The following is a 22,981-nucleotide window of genomic DNA, read 5'->3' on the forward strand; positions in this document are numbered from 1 at the left end:
TTGCCTTTTTAATATTTCTCTGCCTATAGGATGTTTTTTTTTAATACATATACGTTTTTGTTACGAGCTCCTCTCATTTCCCTCATTTACCTGTGTCCCAAAGTTTGTACATCTTGAGTGTATGTTTGTTTACAGAGGTTCAGTTTCTTACTGCCCTGGACCAGCACCTCTGCCCACTGTCTGACAGGCGTCGGGATGCCTTTCATTCCATGTTCCATCTGTTACTTTTTTCCATGTTATTTCCAGAGGGTTATTTGTTTCATCAATGTATAGCTACACCTACCACATCTGCCAACGTATTCCTCCTGTCATGACCAATGTACCATACTGATGTCTCCAAGTGAACCGAGCCTAGGCCAGATATTTAGTAACAAAAGATAGCATTTGTTTTTTTATTAAATACAGTGGAGTTCTTTCAAACCACATTTACAGTATTCATTCAGTGGTTGTTTGCCCAAGTCCTTTTTGGTACATTGTATCCTGTTGTTTTTTGTTTGTTTTTCGTCATAGATCTAGTTACTGTTATTCTTAACCTATGAATATGAACTACAAATTGAATGTGCAATATGTATACAAAAAAAAGAAAACTAATGTAAAGGAAAAAACGCACAGATTTAGCCCCCTTCCACAGTGTATGAATGTGTGGGCCTGTTGCTTTCCACGCCAATGTACAGTACAAAGGAAAACTGTGTGAATACAGAGAGAGGGTAGGGAGGGAGGATTAGAATGTTTAGATGTAGCCCATTTTTAAAAGGTTTTGAACATACTGTAGTCAATTTAAGTTATTTTCAGACCTGTAAAGTGAAAATACATATTTGGCATTGTCAAAGAAAAGAAATAGTAACAAAAAAAACAATGCATGATGGAGATGAGGTGCAACTTTACTGAAGCATTTGGATATATGTCATTTGTATGGAAAGATATTTGTATGACACTCCATTTGAACAATTGTCTATGAAACCTAAGTCCTTCTCATTACACTCATTTTATCTTCAGATAAGTTTACGTACTGTACAGTATGACACGTATATCCTGGAAACCTATACAAGTATAGAGTATTTGAAAACATAAAAATTAACACCATGTTTCTTGTCATCCACAATCGGCGCTGATATTCTCTAAATGTCATCGAGGACAATTATGAAACGATAACTCCTGTTTTCTAACCTAACCCTCAACTGTGTCTCTCTTGTATCTAATTATTATCTCATCACGTAGGCCTGCGAATGGTAGATGAAGTGGCATTTGGTCAGGGGGTCTTTTTGTAAGGGCAGTACAGGCCTCAAGTTCTCAACCTACAGACACCGCTTAGAAAATGACCTTGGTATGCCAGTCCTGCCTTGCTTATACAGAAGACGCATTGCAATGCAAAAGGTACAAGTTGCTTTTTCTTATCGGACGTCCCATTGCGTAACTGAGAATATACTATTTTAGCATGTAAATGAAATTACACTGACTAACTTACGAACCCATTCACTGTTGCGTGTTACTTTCTCCTGACATTTCATTAGAAAGCCTATATACTCTTAACAGTCCTGTTTGTTGCTGCTCCTTTGCCTAACTAAAGGTGGCTAGTTGCCTTTAACACACACTGAGCTGTCCTCGCAGGTCATAGGAAAATTAAGTCTTTTGATAATGAGGAGTCTCACATCTTAGTCGTGAAATCCAACTGAATTACTACCGATTATAAGAGGAGATGAGAGACAGTCCACGGTTGTTTTAACTCATTGTAAATATAGGCTGGAGGGTGTAAATATAGGCTGGAGGGAGTGACGATCAAAGTGAATCGATGCATCCAGTTGTACAGGTGTAAAACCTCTTTTAAACCTATTTAATAATCTTTGTTATTGACCAGTTTTGGGGGTATTTTTTTCCTTTTGTTTTATGTGGGTAACTGCCCCCCACGAAGTGGGCTATCACAAGTGTCTCCTTCCTTATTTATTGATAATTTGGCCTTGATATGTATGTAATAAGAATAAAGGTTTGTGTTCTAATTTGCCAGTTGTTTTGGTATCCGCAAACTGGGAAAGGCATGTGAATAGCAATTATATGAGGCTTTGAAATTAGGGTGTGTGTGTGTGTGTGTGTGTGTGTGTGACACCTGTGTGCACAGAATATTACGATCAGCGACTTGATTAAAATCATATCCTGAAAATGTGAGTTTCTATGGCAACGAAGGCCTGCCTGCCTGTGTTTGGACTGTGATGCGTTGTTAATTGACGCAAATGGAATAAGGCAGTTCTTCAAGTGAACTGCCTATTCAGGCTGAAGTCGGTGTTTTCACTGACCCCATCTGAAAATAATTTGTGCCAGGGACAACATCTTTTCATCTTTCATTTTAATGAAGGTTATGAAAAATACAACATTGAAAATATTCTTTAATCCATTTTTCATCAGTGTAGCAGATCAGAGACACACACACATACTGTAAAATGTATGTATGTATTTATTCCTCTCCAATTCTACTTTGAAAACCTGTGTCAAATCAGCATGAAAGATGAATGACACCCTCACATGCAAGTCTGTCTGTCTAGTACACGTGACTGGAAAGGCAGTAAGGCCTTGTCTAACAGTGAATAAGGAAATTACTCTGGAACATAGAAGGAAAGTGAACGGAGAAAGCAAAAAAAGTGCAATTCCTTGATACCCTCTCCTCTCACAGAGCACAGAAGCGGCAACAAAGATGATTGCAAATATTCAGACTTACATTATACGTATCATTGTGATGGTTAACTAGCTATACAGTATACCACTCAAAGGTCTACCAGAGTTCAACATCACTTAAATCACTTTCAACCAAGTGTTCCTACTTTGGGCATGTCTATAAGCAAAAACAAACACATTGCAAAAATAGCAACTCTATTCGAAGATTTGAGCATTTGATTGAACTAACTATTTTTGGAAGTTGATGCTTTATTTTGGACAGTGAACAGAGAGACAGGAAAGATAGGGGAGAGAAGATGGGATTTGAACCCAGGCCAGCTGTGGGAAGTTTACAGCCTTATTTATGTGGTAACTGCTGAGCAGTAACCGGTGAGCCACAGGGGTGCACTGCCCACCACACTCCAAACTAATACTTTCACTTACGTGTTTGTGATACAAAGAAAGGACCAGTATTGAATTGCAATAGCTTGCAAAAACCTTATTTCCCAACAAACTTTATGGTTAATAGCTGACCCGGGCTTTAACATTTCCAATTTAATAAAACACCCAAACCACATTCTTCATTCATTCTCTACACAGAGAATGACCAAACCATTCAAATATTCTTCCCTCATCCCTCACATTCTAAGTGATTCCCTCTGATCACGTTAATGAAAAGATGATCAGAGGGAATGTGATGATTGCACATCATCTGCAGGCAGAATGAAACATGGAGAATTTTGAGAGTCAAGTGCTTCTCGCTCTGTCCCTCCAATCCCCATGAGCCCTGCGCGTGTGAGTCAGAGGAGTAACGTGCAGTCGTGCACCAGCCTGCTGACGCACATTCACACATTTCAGTGGCTCCGCCCTGCTGACAATAACAGCAGCAACCATGAGCGGGCATAATAATTGTTATAAGAAGGACAGCTTCCACATTGTTATGGGTGTCATTGTGTATGTCTGTTGTTTCCGTAGCCTTTACTCATCTGCCTTTCCACCTTTCCCTCCACCTCCCTCTGCCTCTCGTCCTTCCTGCTCTGTCTTCATGACTCAGTCAGAACTTCTCAGGGTTCTTTTTTGTAGGTGATGGGGTTCTGGGAAGGAGAAACCTGGACTGAATGGTCCAGGGTACTGGGTTGGTGTGGAGCTTCAATGATTAATAGAAAAGATAAAGTTAACTGACATACAGAAACCTAGAGGCACAAAGGAGATTCAGACAGAGCCTCATTCGGCTCCTTGCTCCTGGCATTGTGTCGAAGTGCCCTTGAGCAAGAAAGACACTGAACCCATAGCTGCTCCCAATGATTACCACGTCTGTGTGTGAATGTGCGGCGTACATCGAAAAGCTTTTCCTTTTGTTGGAAGCCTATAAAAGCACTAAAATAAATAAACGCAGTCCATTTAACGTAACCTTAAATACAAGAGGGAAAAAAGTGTTTTATACTTAACGATGGTCATTCTGCCAGATGCTATCTTTGTGGCTATATATAGGCCTGCCTCCCCTTTTTAATGTTGCCTCAGTCCACGTTTATACACCATAATTAATAAGACATGTGCCCGCCTGCCCTCCTGCTGTCTTTATTATTGGTCGAACCAAACTGTTGCCAAGCTGACCATGATGGGCACTTGGCCTGGCTCGCCCGGGTCATCCTTAAGCGTGTGGCTATAGCAGCAGGCCAAAGAAGCGAAGGTGGGCAGCATGTGTGAGATCTGCTAATGAGCCAGAGATGAAGCGAGGCAGGAGAGCAGAGGAGGAGGAGGAGGAGGAGGAAGAAGGAGAGGGGTGGTGGTGGTGGTGGTACAGGGAGGGAGGGGGGGTGGGGGGTAGCCACTGATACGTCTGGGCGATGACTCACCGGCACTGGGTATTTATAGCAGCGGGATGGCGGGGGGCTGGCAGAGGAGCGTGCATGGCGAGAGCAGTGGTGGGAAAAGTACTCGAATGTTTTACTTTGGTAAAAGTATCAATACTGCAATGTAAAACTACTCCATTACGAGTGAAAGTCCGGAATTCAAAATGTACTCGAGTGAGAGTGAAAAGGTATTGGCATCAAAATGTACTTAGGGTGCCAAACTGTAAAAGTAGGCCTACTCATTATGCAGAATGTCTCATTTCTAGTTTACAAAATGTAGCCCTATAATAATCTTTTGAAAATAGCTGATGCGACGCATTGTGAGCTTGTAGAAATGCCGAAATGGCAGAAATGGTTAATGTGTGTGAAGTACAAATAACTCAAAATTGTACTTAAGTACAGTCAGTACTTGAGTTAATGGTATACTTTCAACCACTGGGTACCGGGGAAAAGTGGTTTGGGAAGGATGCCAGGGCAACGTCATTGCACTGCCTGCTGGGGGAGTGGAGAGGACAGACGGCATCAAAGTTAAAGTAACAGTGGGAGAAGGAAATAAAGGAAAGTGAAGAGAAGAGGGAGGAAAATGAAACTGGAGGCGGGAGAGGAGAGGGAGGAGGAGTAGGGGAGTGCAGAAGCAAGCAAGACAGCATTTATGGAAAATGGTAAAGATGAATGGCACTGACTGTAAGGGATGGTTATAGTAGGTATAGACGAATAGAGCAGTGATTCCCAACCTCATCTCCTCGACTCTCTATTCAATAGAGAGTCGAGGAGATGAAGACGCAGTAATTTTAAGCCCTTGTGCCATCATTTTATTTCAAACATATAATGGCAGATCTTCAAGCTTGTAGACCTGCTGATTTATTTTTGTTTGTTTTTCCTATAAACAGCTATATAGTGTAGATGTAGATTCTGTCTTAACACAAACATTAAATGCCATTGACAATGAATGGAGAATTTACGTCATATGTGTCTGAGCAAATCGGCTGTCGGTATGTCGGGGGAAACCCTTGACCAATAAGGGACTACCATTCTTGGTGACGTATATGTTTCAAGGTTGGTACACGGTCAATAACTGATTAGAGCGCCACTCACTTCACACAGGTGTGATTTTTTTTTATTTTCTTTTGAAATACTGACATGCCGAAATACAAAGTGGTTACAAATACAAACAATTCTCCAAAAGATAGTGGGGTGTGCCGTGGCACCCTGCAGAACTGTTTGTGAGTGTGATGAGGCAGTGTGTCACTTTCTTAGCCTACAAGGCATTCCATGAGCGGTTATAGATAATGAGCTATCCCCAGTGTGGTGTCTGCTGTGTTGCTTGACACATAACACTCTTTGAATTTTTGTTTTCCACACACACACACACACACACACACACACACACACACACACACACACACACACACTCGCGCGCAAGCACCATGCATATGTGTCTCATCTTCACTGTGACAGTCTCTGTCACAGTGGAAGGTTTTGGAATATGTGTCTCATCTTCACTGTGACAGAGATGGGGGGGGGGGGGGGAGGAAGGATGGAAGATAAGTGGAAGACAGAGCAATCACCACAGTAGCCCGAACGAATACTATGCAAAAGTGTTAATTAGTATCCCTTGCGAGTACATTTTTACACTTGCAGTGTAAAATTAACATTTGAGACTTCAGTGTACCATTCAGAAGAGCCTTTCTTCTCATGGTCGCACCAAACCAGAGAGAGGAAAGAAATTATAGTGAATTAAGTGTGGCCACACTATATGGCTTATTTTCTAAAATATATACGCATATATTATAGATAACAGCTATTCATATCATGATTATGAAACAAACCATTGCCATTAACACCCATGAACTTAAAGGAAGCGCCGTTATCTGAATCTGAATCATGAATGAATCATGAATCAGAATCAGTTTTTTGTAGCTTCTATGAGAAGAGAGAGGATGCACTCAACGGTCAGGACACCATGGGTGTCGTCAGTTATGGGTGGGAGGGATTGAGGGCGTTCTTTTCCTTTTGTCTGTCTCATTTGTTGTTGTTTTTTCTTTTCTTCTTGTTTGAAATTTGTTTTACATTAAAAAAGAATGTACATTGTAAAAAAGGTATAACATTTTACAATCTGTTCTTAATTAAACACATTTGACAAAATATACAAAAATATGTATACATTTACAGATGTGGTGTGTCTAGTTACAGTACATGATGTTTAGAGCACCGTATATGCAGGTATGTCCTTTTAGGCAGTGGTTCTCAAAGTGGGGTCCAGGGACCCCCAGGGTTCCTTGTGGGGGTTCCAGGGGGTCCCCACTCCCCAGCAAAATGTGCAACACGTCAACTTATTTTGTTGAGAGCTTGTTGTGAGCTTGTAGATAATGCTATTTTCTTTTTTTAATCTTAAAGACATCTTTTTCAAATGTTTTAACAACACATAACTTGTATGGCGGTCCCTGGCATAAAATATTTTCAAATGGGGGTCCTTAGCCAAATACATATTTATTTGGGGGTCCTCGACATGAAAAGGTTTGAGGTGGTTCTCAATCAGAACCACCTCTTTTAGGAACATTAGCATGTATACATAAAAGACACAATTATGGACAACTCAGGGGTGACATGTAATTGCCCCCCTGTTGTGAGTGACAAGGCTGTGGTAGAAGCAGTATCTTAGGCAGGACCTCGTTAGGAGGCACACTTCTTCCCCTGGCGGCATGCATGGATCTGTGACGTGAGCCAGTGCGTCACACTGACTGCCGTATCACAGAACAGCACACCAACATTATACACGCATAAACATTATGCACGCACACGCGCGCGCGCACACACACACGCACACAAACATACAAACACAAAAGAAAGATAGATAGATAGATAGATAGATAGATAGATAGATAGATAGATAGATAGATAGATAGATAGATAGATAGATAGATAGATAGATAGATAGATAGATAGATAGATAGCTAGATAGATAGATAGATAGATAGAACTATCTACACATTTGACTGACCAACTTCCACTTGCAATTGAGTAATATTTTACCCCAGTGTCCACCACACAGATGACTATTACACAGCATATACATCTTAATATAACTCTAACAGTTTCTAATGGACCCAGCAGAGACACTCCAGGTGTGACTGTGTGATGACAGAGTGTGTAACGGCACGACTGTCCATCTCAAGTCTCATTAATGCAGGGATGCTTAGCCCAATGAAGCACGACTTTCTGTCCGATTCTGCTGGCGCTACATGGACATGCCCTTTTGAGAAAGGCTACGAGTGCGTCTAAATGAGTCAGTGTCGATAATGAACACTCCTTCTGTCTTCATCTCCTCTCATCTCTCTCTCTCTCTCTCTCTCTCTATCCCTACAATCTGAACTTTCCTTTCCTACACTTACACCATATATTCTTCCAGCCCCAACTTCATCATCAAACCCACCCTGCTGCTGTATAGGAGAACTCTTTTAACCAGAGATGCTTTTACCACCCTATAACTGGCATTATAGGGGCTAGGGAGGGATGTGTGTGAGGGTGCGTGCGTATGTGTGTGTAAGGGTGCGTGCACAAGTGTTAAGACGCCATGCATTGTTGATAGGTGGCCCCTCTTCCATTTGTGAGGCGGCGTCGCCATGGAGATACCAGTTCAAAAGGAGGTGAGCCTTGAGAGCGGGCGTACATTCATCCCACCATGTGTGCGTGCATGCGTGTGTGCGCACGTGTGTGTCTGCCTGTCGGGGGATCATGAGACAAAGCAATACATGAAAACAAACAGAGAGTGGGTGAGATGGAGAAGACGAAGACAATGCTATACTGCCACATGTCCCTCCACCTCCTAAACCGTTTTCCTTTGTTTTGCAGCCAACGTGATCAGGGACGGATTAACCCCCAAGAGGGCCCCTGGGTCGGTCATTTTTGCAGGGCCCCCATAGCGTGTTTTTATCATCTTTTTGACCTAAATTTAGCACAATCAATGGCCAATGAAGGACCCTTTTCAGGGTGGCAAACCTAGTACCACACGGTCCAATTTCCCCGAAGGGCCCCTGAGAGCCAAGGGCCCCTGGGCCACGGCCCCACTGGCCCAATGGCTAATTTGTCCCTGAACGTGATGATCTTAACGCTCTGCTGTCTCCTGCACGGCTGCTGCGATATCCAGTGGGCCCACGACATTAAAATAAGTTTCCTTCATGAACAAATCCGAAATATTCAGCTGAAGTGCTTCATACTTCCCAACCCCAGCTTTGACGGCTCAGTGAAATTAATGTCAACATTTATGCCTTGCATAACTGACCAAGTATTGAATACTGGTGAAGGAATAAGAAGTTTTGAAATAGAACTTCATGAGTGTGTGAGCCATCCGATGTGAAGTCTTCCTTCCATTTAACTTTGATTGACGTGAACATAAACAGAGACGGTGCTTAGAGATGAGGGGTAGAATGTTATGACAGGACCAAGGAGAACCAATAAAGAGAAGAAGGGTTGTGGGATGCAAGAGAGAGCGAAAGCAAAAGCACTAAACAAATAAACGTCAGCTAGGAAGCAGAGGAATCAACAGTCAATGATTTATTCAACAGGCACCACACACACCACACCACATCTGTAACATCTGCTGTGGAGCCACCATGCACATCCAACACACAGAGTCAAAATTATCAAATGCTCAAACAGATAATTGGACGACAAAAGGGAAAGCACAAGTGATATGAGCAAATAATGCATTAATCCAAACGCAATCAAGGCGATGCTCCGTTTTATGAGGATAAATGGAGCCAACATAGGAACAACAACAATGGCGTAGTGTGCAAACTGTGCATATGTCCACATTGATGCACACATGACAAAGCTAGAGGAGACTGTGTGTATCACCCACACAGTAGGCCTTCTGTCCCTGGTCTTTCATCTAGCGGTCAGTTTGCTTTGAGGGGTAGAAGGCGGGGGGAGGGGGGGGGGGGATTGTGATATCACAAACCAGTGAACAGAAAGACAGATGGCCTAGTTATCAGACAAAGGCGCTGGTGTGTGAAGTTCTGTCACCCAGTGCAATGCAAATATTGAATGTTGTCTCTTTTGAGCCCCTGCTTTTTTCTATGTTGTCTGTTTTAACAGTTTGGCTCAGCACCAAGGATGGAGGAAGTGCGTTACTTACATATCTTATTTTGTTTGTCTCTTTTACATAGATACATCTGCATACTTGGCTGCTGGGTCGCAAGACAAATTTCAGTGTGAACTGACAATAAAGTACTATATCATATCATATCATATCATAGACATAATCGTATTTGCGCACTGTAGCCTACATAATATATTTTGCCAAACATACTTGTATTTCTCAAAGGAAATGGGCATACAGTCACCAGATAATCCGAAGTCTATAACTGTCAAACTGAATCTTAACATTTTGGCTATACCTTGATATTGTGGATGGCCATCAATGCCAACTTCCTATATCTATCCACTGATTTGTTGTGTCAGAGGTAAAGAGGAATACATTATTCACACTAGATTGCATATTCCCTCTGATCCACAATGACATCTTATCGTCACCATCTATTTTAAGCAGCCTCCTCTCTCTGCAACTGAAGCCTAAAAAAGATCCCAGCTGAATTGTTCCTACAGTATTTGCACGCACACATACGTCACAGCATCCACAGCAGGCTATTTTTAGCAAACTGTGAAAGACTACCATTTCAGTCAACAGTTTCCCTGTTCTATATACTCTTAGCCTAAGGTATATACAGACAATAAAGAATGTGGGTGTGTGCAATTGTGAGTGTCAACAATATAGGTTTAATGAGGTTTAATGATTTTCCTCATTCTACTACCCAGTGTAGTAGATGAAAGCCCAGGGATAGAAAGCCTACTGTGTGGGTGATACATACAGTCTCTAGCTTTGTCATGTGTGCATCAATATGTACCCATGCACACAATGCCATTATTAATGTGGGTTTCTTGTTCCTATGTTGGTATTTCTTTCCCCCGGTGGAAACAAAATCCCCTTTTGGCCAAAAAGTACAGTTTATACGTGTGGTGGGGGGCTCAGAGTGCGTCCACTAAGGAAAGTAGGCTTTCTAATGACACAACTCGCCTTTGTTTTGGTGAGTAGCAAAAACGTTATTTTTATTTACGCTAAAGAGTAGAGGCTGGTCTGCATTCATGCGAGCGGTGGAAGTTGACATTAGAGCTATGGACCAGAGCTAGATGTAGCCTACTAGCAAGGAAACACTGGGAACAGGGGGTATAAATCAAATACACAAGGACACTGTGGACACAGGTGAACTCAACTGATAATCAATACAGTGATTGGCTATAAGAGTAACAGGACACAGGTGGAGAAAGCTAATCATCACAGGGACAAGACAGGCAACAGTAACTACAAAGGAAACCAGGACACTAAATACTACAAAATAAAAGGAACGCAACAGAACAGTAAAACACTAACCAAAACTAGGAACAAGGAACACTAGAAAACACAACAGAAATACAGCTTCAGGCTGTTTGTCTCAGGATTTCTCTGCAGAGAAATTGGGTGCTGCTAAGACTAAGCTGTCTGACTCGAAGTGAAGATAATAAGCCAATATACTGTATCTGCACCCCAATGTAAACGAGCCATTGTGCTTTTCGATTTCAATCCTCTTAGGACACCTATATGTGCGTATTCGAACTATATGTGCGTATTCTACAAACTGTTACAATTTTCAATCAATCAATTAATTTTGTAACCCGAAATGGGCTAAACTCATTTTATGTCAATGTAGAATTAGATGTTATGTTAAGTTGATTAATATCCTCCTAGCACAGTGACTTTCAGCATCCAATGTTTCACAGCAAGAGGATGCGTGCTTTTATGAATGGACTGGTGTGACGTGTACACACACACACACACACACACACACACACACAGCGCGGGCGGTCCGTACTCACGTGCGTCAGACTGACTGATTGACTGCAAAAAACAATAGGGCGGCATGCGGTCAGCGGCTGCCCAATAACTTGGAGAACATAGCCCACAAATATGCATGTCATGTGCTGTATATCTTTATACAGCACATCACAACCTATTCTGAATTAGAAACACGGGATGAGGGGGGGGTGGAATCATGTAAATGCATGGGGGGGGGGGGGGACAGGCAGGAACAGAGTCACTTAATATAAAACTTTAAAGAGGACGTAAATAAACGGAACTGTTCAATATCGAGGTGGTTTATTGCCATTTGGTGACAGGATATCATGTATAGACTAGTGCTACGTTTCTGATAAGGTGTTAATCTCGTTATACATTTTTGTTGTCAACTTGTCACGATCCAACGATGACCTTTATGCATGTAACGGGTCTTTGTTGTGGTCCCTGCACCTGCGGACAGCATCAGGTCCAGTCGTCAGGGCGTTTCTCGCTCGCTCGCTCTCTCTCTCTCTCTCTCCGCAGAGAGGAGTCAATTGCGACAGCGGATCTCGTGGAAGGTTTTAGGAGTGTGAGTCATCATCATCGCCGGTGGGTTTAACTCTTCACCTGCTGCATGTGCGCACAGCGCACATATCAGATCAGATCAGAATCACATCACATCTGAGTTATTTAATTTAAGTCCGAGAGAAACATTTCAAATTTGTACACTGTCGTTGTTGAATTATAACAAAGGATTAGTACATCCAGTGTTCAGTGCCCTATGTGTGAATGAATGCTTGAAACCCGAAGCTGCAGCCTTATCTTCTATACATTTACAGTATCATTGTGATTTATGATTTGCACGTTTGTACATGCATTCTGAAATGTCATGAGTTTAGCCTATAATCTATTGATTCCATTATAATAACGAGTCTCATCTGTCCCTCATCATACAAGCCAGTTTTTGTTATTTTATGAAGGCCAGTAGTTCCAATGAATAGCCTATATACCTATAGAAATCAACATAACCTATAGCTATGCATGTATTCCTCGGCATACCGTATCATGAATCAAAATCTTTTAGATATGGATTTCTTAAGACTTGCTATTGCGTGTGTCCAACGATGACGCGAGAGTCAGGTGTTGCCTCATATATCGCAGGGGGAGCTGTCCAAGTGCTGAAACAGAACAGCTCCAGAGGAGATGCTGTACGCCTTCACTGCTGCTTGAGCTTTATTGCCAAAGGTAAGAAACACACTCTGACCATCTTTTGATCATCTATCTCAGCCTAGTATAAAACGATGTTTTTATATTTAGATATTTGTACTGCCTTTATAAAATAATATATTCATATTAATAATAATAATTCGCGTTTTGGTCTGGTGCACATATAGCGGGAAGGAAACATTGCGTTTTAGCAGCCTACATACAGCCCATATATATTGCTTAGGCATTCTGAAACGGAGGACAACGATTTATTTATTGAAGTAATTAGGATAATGTAATAAACTATTCCAGCGGGTTTTATTGTGAACAAAGAAATGGGATGCTCAGGTTGCCCATAACAACACGGGGAGGGAGTGACTCATCCATGGCTGGATCTGTGACATCACTTCAGCATCGCCAAGTAGGCTAGTATCGCCTGATAAACAAAACAATACCAGCAGCCACAGAACAAGGTGAAAACATGCATGCACGCCATGGTGCTGTGTTAGTTCTCACCTTGTTTATGAGCTCAACAGGCTATAATATCCTGCATACAGTACACCGATCTGTCAGACAACAAGCAAAGGCTGCCTATAATAATATGTGCAGATTAAAAGATTAAACGCCCCAAACTTCAACATCATTATGTTTTTTTTTTCCTTTCTTCATCTGCAGGTAATAGCCTTAAAATGCTGCATTTCCACCTCAAGTTGCCGGCGGGAGGAGCCGCTACCCTGCTCGCCTTCCTCCTCGCGTCCTCCGCCGCGCAGGGCGCGTCTCTCCCCCGCTACCACAGCAGGTTGTTCCGCGGCGGGGGGGACACCGAGGGACGCCCCGCTGCCTACCCGCCACCCAGCTCCGACATGATGAAGGCGCTGGAGTACATTGAGAGTCTGAAGCAGAAGAACGGGGCGAAAGAGGCGCCACCACCGGTGGATTACGACGAAGTGGACAAGATCCGCGTGCTGCTCCAGCTGGCCTCGCTGCAGGACGAGGGAGGCGCCGCTGGCCGCCAGTCCCCTCCTCCTCCCCCCCCTCCCCCCGCCGCGCAGAGACAGCAGCAGGACCTCCCAGCCGAGCAGCTGGTCAAAGTCCTGCTCAAGACCCTGCAGGACCAAGCCGGGATGAGGGACACCAGCAAAGCCGCTTCGGCGGCGGCACCACCCGCCGGGAGCAACCGGCACAGGCACCGCGCGGAGGGCACCGGCGGCCCCGCGCAGAGCGCGCCCGCAGGAGGAGACTACAGCAACTTCCCCAGACCGCACAAAAAGTACCCGCTGATGTTCGAGGACGAGGAGAACAGGGACGCGTTCAGGCGGGCCACCGAGGACCTGGACGAGCAGTACACCCCGCAGAGCCTCGCCAACCTGCGCTCCATCTTCGACGAGCTGGGCCGCATGCCCATCACCACCACCACGAATGGACAGAAGAGGGACGGCGACGACGACGAGGACATGTTCAGCCTCCGAAATGTGGCCTACGAGGACTTGGCGGGAGGCGACGAGGACTGGATTCCCGTGGAGGAGAGGATGGAGACGGAGGAGCTGGTCAATGGAAGCCACGACGAGTACGACCGGGGCCTGATCGATGGCGACCTGATGGAGGGAGCGGAGAGAGAGGAGATGCAACGCCGGGCGAGCCAGAACGATGAGGAGGAGGAGGGCGAAGACGACACCAAACTGGTGGACTACTACCTGTTGAAGGTCAGTGGTGTAAAGTACTAAATACATTTACTTAAGTAGGCCTACTGTACACTTAAGTACAATTTTGAGGCTCACAATGCGTCGCGATGCGACGCATTGTGAGCTTATCTGCTATTTTCAAAAGATTTGTATACTGAAATGGGGAATTCTATACATATTAATGAGTACTTTTACTTTTGCTACTTTACATTTTGATGCCAATACTTTTATACTTTACTCAAGTAGGCCTACATTTAGAATTCCAGAATTTTACTTGTAACAAAGCATTTCTATATTGCAGTATTGATACTTTTACTTAAATAAAACATTTGAGTACTTTCCCCCCCACCATCTGCTGCAGGTGCTGGAGATGAGCGACCAGACTGCACAGAAGAGGGATGGGGAGCAGAGGAAGAGGCTCATCCGGCCTTCCCTCGTCGATCCCCGGATCATCAAAGAGCTGCTGGAGCTCTCCTTGAAGCTCCACGTCCCGCCCCAGGACCTCATCGACCTGCTGATCACAGACGAGCTGAGGAAGCTGCACCGCCACCCCCAGACGTCCACCACCACCACCGCTCATTTCAGGACCGGCCAAACGCCCAAGATCAGATACTACAGTCGGAGACTGCCGGTGGTGAAGAGCAAAGTCGCCCCCCCTGCCCCCGAGGACATGGACAGGGAGGACTTTCTGGACATCATCGGCGTGGAGACCATCAGCAACGAGTATCCCGTCAGGCAGAGACCCCTGAGGCCCGCCGCGTCCCCGGCCAAGGCGCCGCCGGTGCCACCCGCCCCGGCGGCCGTGCCAGCTAAAGTCCCCTCTCCCTCTAGTCGCATAAGGGAGAACTTGTTTTTATCCGAACTCAACAAAATGCCCCTGAAGCGACAGGCAGATGACGGCGACGACGACGAAGACGACGTGGAAGACGAGGTGACAACTTACCTGGCGGCGAAGATCCTAACAGAGTATCCTCAGAGCGGCATCTCCAAGCGAGACACCTCCCAGGCCCAGTTCCCCTATGAGCTCTATGAGCAGGCCATGAAGGACTTTTTAGACCAGGCGGACACTGGCAATAAAGGCAAAGTTGCCAAGAGAGAAACTGAGAGCGCTCCTCCAGAGGAGGCGGTCGAACCCACGGAGACGCACGCGAACGAGATGGCTCAGCCTCTCAAGACGGTGGCCCCACAGACCGCAGACGAAGAGGAGAAAGAGAATCGCGGTAAACAGATTGCAGGAATGTAGTAGTAGCGCCCGGCAAACACAATACAGCGAAATGTCCACCGATTGATTATGTTTATACTATCTATAAAAAACAAAAACAAATAATGAACCAGTCAGGTGGATCGTGGACGTGATCTAGTTTACATGACACTTTGTATATTATATGGAATTTAGCCGGTATTCCTAATACCAATGTGCTGGGCTGACAACGAGTGTTTGTTGTGACTCGTGAATATATTCAGGGTTCATGGATTTAATGTTAAGATTATAGCCTATTAAGATTATATTTAGCCTATATACTGATGTAAAAAGCAGACCGTCGCCTGCCTTCCAACCCTTTCATAATGCAAAGCTCTGTATTGTTGGCCTACCAGTTGTTGTGCTGTTCATTTTTAAACCATTTTGTACGTGTTCAATAACGTGTGATGAATCAGAGATAAATAAAGGATCAGCGGTATTATTTTTCTTCTTGTTGCATGTGTTGCGTTATTACATCACTATACACTGCAGACGCAAACAGGGTTTATAGCCAGGCTAAAGTGTTCATTTAACGTTAAGGTCCATTTTGAACTGTCATGGTTAAATGAACAGGATTTTGCTCTACTTTTTTGGCCTATATGCAATTGGTATATGCATATATAGGCCTATATGGCAGATGGATTTCAGCATTTGGACAGCTCATTTGATAAAAAGAAATACATTAGGACCACTTCACCACTTTTCAACCTATCTTCATATAATAGGTCCTCACTAATAATCATGATAAAATGGCACGATTTGTTTCTACTCAGTCTGTGTCTCATAGGAAGGCTGTGGGCAGTTTAGAAACCGTCCTACAGTGACATCATCATTAAACAAGATTCTTTTTACAAAAATGTTTAGATTTTCATTATTGTGAGAACGATGGCTTCCATTTTCGCATTGCAACGTTTCAGGACTAGAAAGCCTGCAGTTTCTATTAGCTTGTATTGCCCATCGATGTCACTGGAGGACACAGCCCTCCTATGAGACACAGACTGAGTAGATTTTCTTTTACATGATTATTAGTGAGGACCTATTATATGAAGATAGGTTGAAAAGTGGTGAAGTGGTCCTTTAAAAGGAAACATCAAAAAGAAAAGGTCAACATAGAACATTATTTATCAAAATATTTTTTTAATCATAAGCTCCAAATTCAAAAATTACATTTTGTATATATATATATATAGGCCTAGTCTACTGCATATAAAACAATATCCTCTCCCAACACTAACCACTCCCTTTAAAGGTCAATGGTCCTTGAAGTTTATGAAACACATCATCTACATCTAAAAAGCAAAACAAACAAATGAGCACATCACATCTTAAATACAATATTTATATTAAAATGTAAAAATCAACAGGACTATAAATCTAAATGCCCTTGATTATGACTGCTATATGTCCCTGATCTGCAGTAACTAAAGGCTACTTCATTGATTCTGATCTACTTCATTCTCTTTCCTTCATTTGACATAACTATGAATACATATTCAAATCAAAGTTGCATTTAAAGTGACAGCAATGCTTCAGACAGCCCATGAGCACACATTTCCTTTTTGTTTTGGTTAAAAGTTCGGCAGGACAAAAGTAGAACCCGTTTTCCATATTCAGAGCGTCTATGACTCATCCCTGCATGCTGCATGCATTCTTTTCCTTCCTGATGTTACGTCCTTTTCTCCGAGTCTCAGAATGCAGGTTTGCTCATATACTCCTCCATGGTCTATAGGGAAAGAGCACAGAAAACAAAAACATTAAGTGTTCCGTTTCCTTATCAAGGGGAGGGAAGAAGAGATTTTAAGCAATACACACACAGTCACACATCTACAGGTGTTATTGAATGCAGAGAGCACTGTCACACGTTTTTAGTTTTTTTCTACGAACACAAGCAAGCACAGCTTCTAACCTTTCTGTCCATATTCAAGGTCATCCAAACAGCTCCACCTCATACCATTCACTGTTGTCATGATCATCCTGCTGATAATGGTGAAAAATGAATGGGAGGCTATACACTACACATGAACGGCACTACATCGCAGGGTCAAGACACCTCGTTAGCTCAAAAGCACAAGGGGAAGGGGGGGTGGGGTACAACAGACCCAATAACAGACCCAGTATTACCACTCTTAAAGGTGCAGTAAAACGGAAATGGTGGGCATTTTATTTTGAAGTTTCAGCTTGAAACGCTGGCTCTGAAGTTTCTGAACCAATCAGAGCGTCGCATCCCTCTCTAGGCTATGGGAGAGGAAGTCTCTCACGTGCAGTGTCGTTTGTAAACAAAGTGACAGATAGACAGGCAAAGTCAGGGGATTATTTCTAACCTATACACAACCTATATACATATTTTAGCGTGATGATTACGTTTAAAACAAGTAATACACTGTTTGGATGTCATCTTGAATGAGATTAAAAACTGAGTAGTTCTAATCAAAATCAGCTGTGTTGGAGGACAACGAAGCATGGGAATCAAACTGGTGAGCTTCATTTTTATTGGCTTTTATTGATGTGGGCCTCGACATGTCATCACGCAGCACATTTTCGTTTCCATTTTTTTTGGCATCCATTGTTAGGTATGCCCATATGATGACTATACGGATATGGTCTAAAAGCGTATTTTTCATTTCACTACACCTTTAAAATAAACACTATATAGTACTATTATACTATATAAGTGTATATTAAGAGAGTAGAAAGTATTAGACCAAGTCTAAAGCAGGGTCCAGACATCTCTTTACCTCAAAAGCACAGGAGGAGGGGGTTCAACAGACCCAGTAACATACCCAGTATTACCACTCTTAAAATAAACACTATATACTTACACAGTATTAGTAAGTGTATATTAAGAGAGTAGAAAGTATCAGACAAACTAAAACCTACTAAAAGTTTAAGGGAGATCTGTCTCTCACTCACTCGCAATAACATTGGCACAGAGAGAGAGAGAGAGAGAGAGAGAGAGAGAGAGAGAGAGAGAGAGAGAGAGAGAGAAGTGAGACAACAATACAGACAAACGCCCAGAGACAGAGAGAGGGGTTCTATTAATAAACAGTAGTCCCTGACTCCCTGCCGATAAGGGTCATCCAAACAAGTCTATTAGCTCGCTCTGATAAGGAAGAAGAGAAACCAGGGGAATCAGCAGCACCACTGTTGTTAATTGGACTCATTATGATACTGACTTGTGTGCAGCATTTGCAGTCATGCTCATACTCAAAAGTTCAAACACAACAAAGACAAACAGATCTTCACGTGGAGGCAAAGTGGAGCAAGCAAATCACGTATTAATTACAAGTATTAATGAAGACAGTATATGAATTATACAGTACAGTATGTATGTATGTTTTATTTATATACACGTATACTACATATAGATACACACACACGCGCACATATTGTCGGGTGGTGGAAACCTCATATGTCCAAATTTCGAAAACTGTTACATTTCAGGATCCAAATTCATAATAACAAAAGTAACAGATATGTTCAAATATGGAGATAAGAGGTTTCTGCCCAACAGTGACAAATCGACGATATAATTGATTTTTTTTCTTCTTCTAGAGAGCTACTTATACCACAAATACTAATGTCTAGTTGAGCATGTGCCCAGACATGCATACAGTATTGTGTATGAATGTGTGCACGGCATGCATGCACGCATTTCATGTCTTACCTCCTGCAGCATGTCTGAGGCCTCAATGGTGCGAGCCACTATCTGTTTGGAGGTTTCCTGTATCTCTCCTCCCAGCAGAAACTCGTCCAGGATAAAGTAGGCCTTCTCAAAGTTAAATATTATGTCCAGCTCACACACCTGAGTGGACATAATATGGCTCCAGTTAATGACAAATGATGACTGGGGACTCGGGAGAAGCAACAAACAACATACTGCACATAATGTATGTACTGTGAATGCTAATGCACATTTTATTGTAGATCTTTACAAAACAATTGCATATGAAAAGTGCACAATTATATGACATGATTAGGCTTCAGAGTATGGAATTTAAAGAAGTAGGTAAACTGTAGAGTCTGACCAATATAATCAGATGATCAAAAGCCTATCAGAGAATGATTTATTGGAACTTTTTTTCTGAGGAGACAACTTACACTGCCAAAGTATTTGTCCAACAGCTCCACATAGCGATGCAGCACCTCCAGACCTAACAGCTCATTCTCCTCGTCGTCCAGCGCCATGCAGAAATACAAGCTAGCATACCTGGAGAGATGGAGCACAAATGATTCGTTGTTGGTTCAAAATGTACTGGTATAGGTCGGATAACGGCAGGAAGGGAGAAGGAAGAAGGGGGGTAGGGGGACTCTGGTTGAGGCACTGAGAAAAGTGATACTGGTGTGAAATTTGGACAACCTTGATATGCTTCCAGGTATAGAGGTGTGTGTGTGTGTGTGTGTGTGTGTGTGTGTGTGTGTGTGTGTGTGTGTGTGTGTGTGTGTGATATTTGGAAGCCTATAGGCCATGTACATAAACTGACCACGAGTGGCCTAACAATAGCTGGCATGATAAAAGAGCAAATAACTTGCCAAATACTGCCGTTTGAGTGGCCTAACAATAGCTTAGCCTGGCTTGGCCAGCCCCTTAGAGGGGATTCACTGAAGATTCCTCCCCGCATAAAAGTCTGGAGTCTGACCAGGGCCAATCAGTGACTGCGTTTCAACAGCTGTCCGTACAACAGTGAAAAGGGTAACAGGTACGGTCGCCCCAATTCCATCTCACCCCCGCTTTTTTCCGCCGACCTCACGCCGACCGCTCAGTGCGGCAGTTCTTGTATTCTTTATTTTGTTTTACTGAGAATAAGGTTAGAAATACGTTTAGGGTTAGGCATAGTTTTACTGGGGTTAAGTTTAGGAATAGGGTTAGGTTAAGGCATAGTTTTACTGAGGTTAAGGTTAGGAATAAGGTTAGGTTTAACCGTTTAAGCATAATTTACTTAGGTTAGGTACTTTAGGAATACCAGGCAGCGCAGTTCCGCCGGCTGTACGCCGAGGCGAGGCGAGTTGGTAAAGGGGCGAGTTGTCTGGTATTCGTGGAAAGCAGCCTCTGATTGGTTCATGTGTATATGGTGACGTAACATTCATGCTGCAGTACTTTCAAAACAACAATGGCTGCCCTCAACGCAACAAGTTTAAAAGTTTACACAGAAACTATAAGAAAAGCAGTTATTTCAGATATAGATATGAGATATATCCGACATATCTCGCTCACATAGAAAGTAGAAACTATAACAGACCTTGTTGTTTTTAGCATGATATGGAGCAGACTAGTACACCGTGTGGTGACATCAGCTTTTTGTTACGCTTCATGCTGCCTATGGAGTCTGGAGTCTCCATAGGCAGCATGGAGTCTGGAGTCGAGCCATAGGCCCGACTCCAGGCCCGACTCCAGACTCATGCGGGGAGGAAACGTCAGTGAATCCACCATATGAGTCTGGCCCGCCAGGCTAACAATAGCTGGCATGACAAAGAGCAAAGCCAAACAACTTGCCAAATACTGCTCTGTTTCGGCTGTTATAGGCAGTTTGCCTGTGTGGAGTAGAAGGTGCCATTTGTATCCTCAGGTGTCCCTGTCAAATTTATTGTAATTTGCATTCAAATAAAGAACTAAAATGTGTGCGTGTGCACACCCATGTGCGTGTGTGTGTGTGTGTGTGTTGGGGGGGGCAGTACTTGCCTCTTGTAAACAACCTTCAGGTCCTTCCAGTGGAGGAAGTTACAGGAGCGTGGTTTCCTCGCCAGCACCAGAGCGGTCATGTCCCTGATGATCTTCTTCTTCTCCCGTTCGGGCGTGGGCGTGAACCACTTCTGAAGCCGCAGCTTCCCCTGGCGACTGAAGAGCAGCAGGAAGCTTATCTGAAATCGGGTTGAAATGAGGTTAGACATAAGGCAAATCTGACGAAAGCAGACGCCACAGGGTCAGCGGAGCAAAAGCGACCGCAGATGAGATGAGGGGACCCAGGGAGTGGGGGATAAATGTATTATTAGTTTGAAACAAGGGTGTAATGTATGTGTCTGCACGAAGGCGCACGCGCACGCGCACACGCACACACACACACACGCACACACCGTCTGAGTCAGTTGTTCTATGGGCCATTATTAACTCTCTCCCCCCTGGGGTGAAAAAGCAGGGGGGGGGGGGGGGTCTTTATCGTTGGTACAGTTCATTAACGAGTAACTTCTCAGAGCAGAGTGACAAGACAAAGAAACAGGGGGGGGGGGGGGGGCAAAGCGTGGGATTCAAGGGTGTTAGAGGGAAAATATGAAACATTGTCAATGGAAGCCAGTGAGCCACAGAGTGTGTTGTTCCCTTTTCAATACTAGGTGAGGAGTCGTGTTTCAGTGTTTAAAGAATGGGTTTCCTAGCTTTGTCATGTCAAAACTACACTACATTACAAACTGCTGCCACACAATTTCCGCAAGGCTTCCCTAGTTCCCTCCGCTCTTCCTCTCATTGTTGACATTTAGAAGAGAGCCTATGAATGACCCAAAATATAATGCAAACGATTCAGTGAAACGTGAGTTCATGTCAGTTGTTTAATTGAGTGTGTTAATTAAATGGGAATTTTGCTCTTGATAAAATAAGGACATGAAAGCCATTTGTTGTCAATGGCTTTTCTTAGACCTATTCAACTGCAGACAAATAGGAGATATGGCCAAAAATACCAAACAACATAATTTAAACGTGATAATGGCATCTTTCTGTGGACAGTTATGGTGATTTTAATATCAGCCTAGCCTAGACCCATTCCCAATAGTTGTATTAACACAACGGGGCAGAACTAGAAAACACCCTTATCACAGATCAGATCACTTTGTCAGCCTGGTAGGCAAATGATCAGGTAAAGGCACTAAACTGCCACTAGGGCATGTTGGCTGGAAAGTGACGGAACCTGTTCTACAAAGGGGACAGGTTCAGGAAATATTCACCTTAACTTCCGACTATCGCTTAAATTAACACACAAAAATGCAATGCATTTAATGTAGATGACACACTCCACCATACAGACAGTATACGAGTAGCATAAATCGTTGACATTATAAAATAATTATGTATAGGCTACTAGTAGTTAGTAGCCCTACTAGCCCACTGTTAAGGCTACAAGGCTAGTAGATAGCCTATACCTGTCAACGACATACAGGTGAGCACAGTCTTGTCATCGACAAAGACAAAGACTAATCATAAAAGTCATGCAGCATCATAGATGAAGATACAACAACTCACCATGTTGACGCTGGGCCGATCTCCACAAGTTATATTATAGCCAGGTAATCATGAAACACTGTCTTCAACCCTTACAACGGGTCAAATAGTAATAGCTGTCCGGTCAACCACATAGTGCGTTGCCCAGTCACTCCAATGTACAAGTTTCTACAAACTCCTCCCTCCTCCTGGCACTCCACTGAACTGAGGCGTCACTACCGCTTAACTGTTGGATTGGTCATTCATTGCTTTGTTTATTGATGAAGCCAATGAAACAACGAC

At 43.4% G+C, this 22,981-nt stretch overlaps 2 protein-coding genes across 4 annotated transcripts; one reads left to right on the forward strand and one right to left on the reverse strand.

Annotated features, from left to right (window-relative positions):
* Positions 1–13,262: 13,262 nt before the first annotated feature.
* Positions 13,263–15,498, forward strand: scg2b (secretogranin II b; the record flags this gene model as incomplete). Its single annotated transcript, XM_079488970.1, has 2 exons — positions 13,263–14,276; positions 14,617–15,498. The coding sequence occupies 2 exons, from the start codon at positions 13,263–13,265 to the stop codon at positions 15,496–15,498; spliced, it is 1,896 nt and encodes a 631-aa protein (XP_079345096.1).
* Positions 15,499–16,618: 1,120 nt separating this feature from the next.
* On the reverse strand, positions 16,619–22,939 carry ap1s3b (adaptor related protein complex 1 subunit sigma 3b). Of its 3 annotated transcripts, none has more exons than XM_079488987.1 (6): positions 22,721–22,939; positions 21,173–21,351; positions 19,594–19,702; positions 19,160–19,297; positions 17,402–17,469; positions 16,619–17,218 (listed from the first exon to the last, which is right to left on the reverse strand). In XM_079488987.1, exons 1-5 carry the CDS (start codon positions 22,721–22,723, stop codon positions 17,422–17,424), a joined length of 477 nt encoding a protein of 158 aa, XP_079345113.1. In that variant the 5' UTR covers positions 22,724–22,939; the 3' UTR covers positions 16,619–17,218; positions 17,402–17,421. The 3 variants fall into 3 exon arrangements, with proteins under 3 accessions (XP_079345113.1, XP_079345112.1, XP_079345114.1); XM_079488986.1 differs by having other exon boundaries at positions 17,402–17,472; XM_079488988.1 differs by lacking the exon at positions 17,402–17,469 and having other exon boundaries at positions 22,721–22,931.
* Positions 22,940–22,981: the final 42 nt, after the last annotated feature.

The sequence above is a fragment of the Electrona antarctica genome (assembly GCF_951216825.1).
Source record: "Electrona antarctica genome assembly, chromosome: 19".
In the NCBI taxonomy this organism is placed as follows: Eukaryota; Metazoa; Chordata; class Actinopteri; order Myctophiformes; family Myctophidae; genus Electrona; species Electrona antarctica.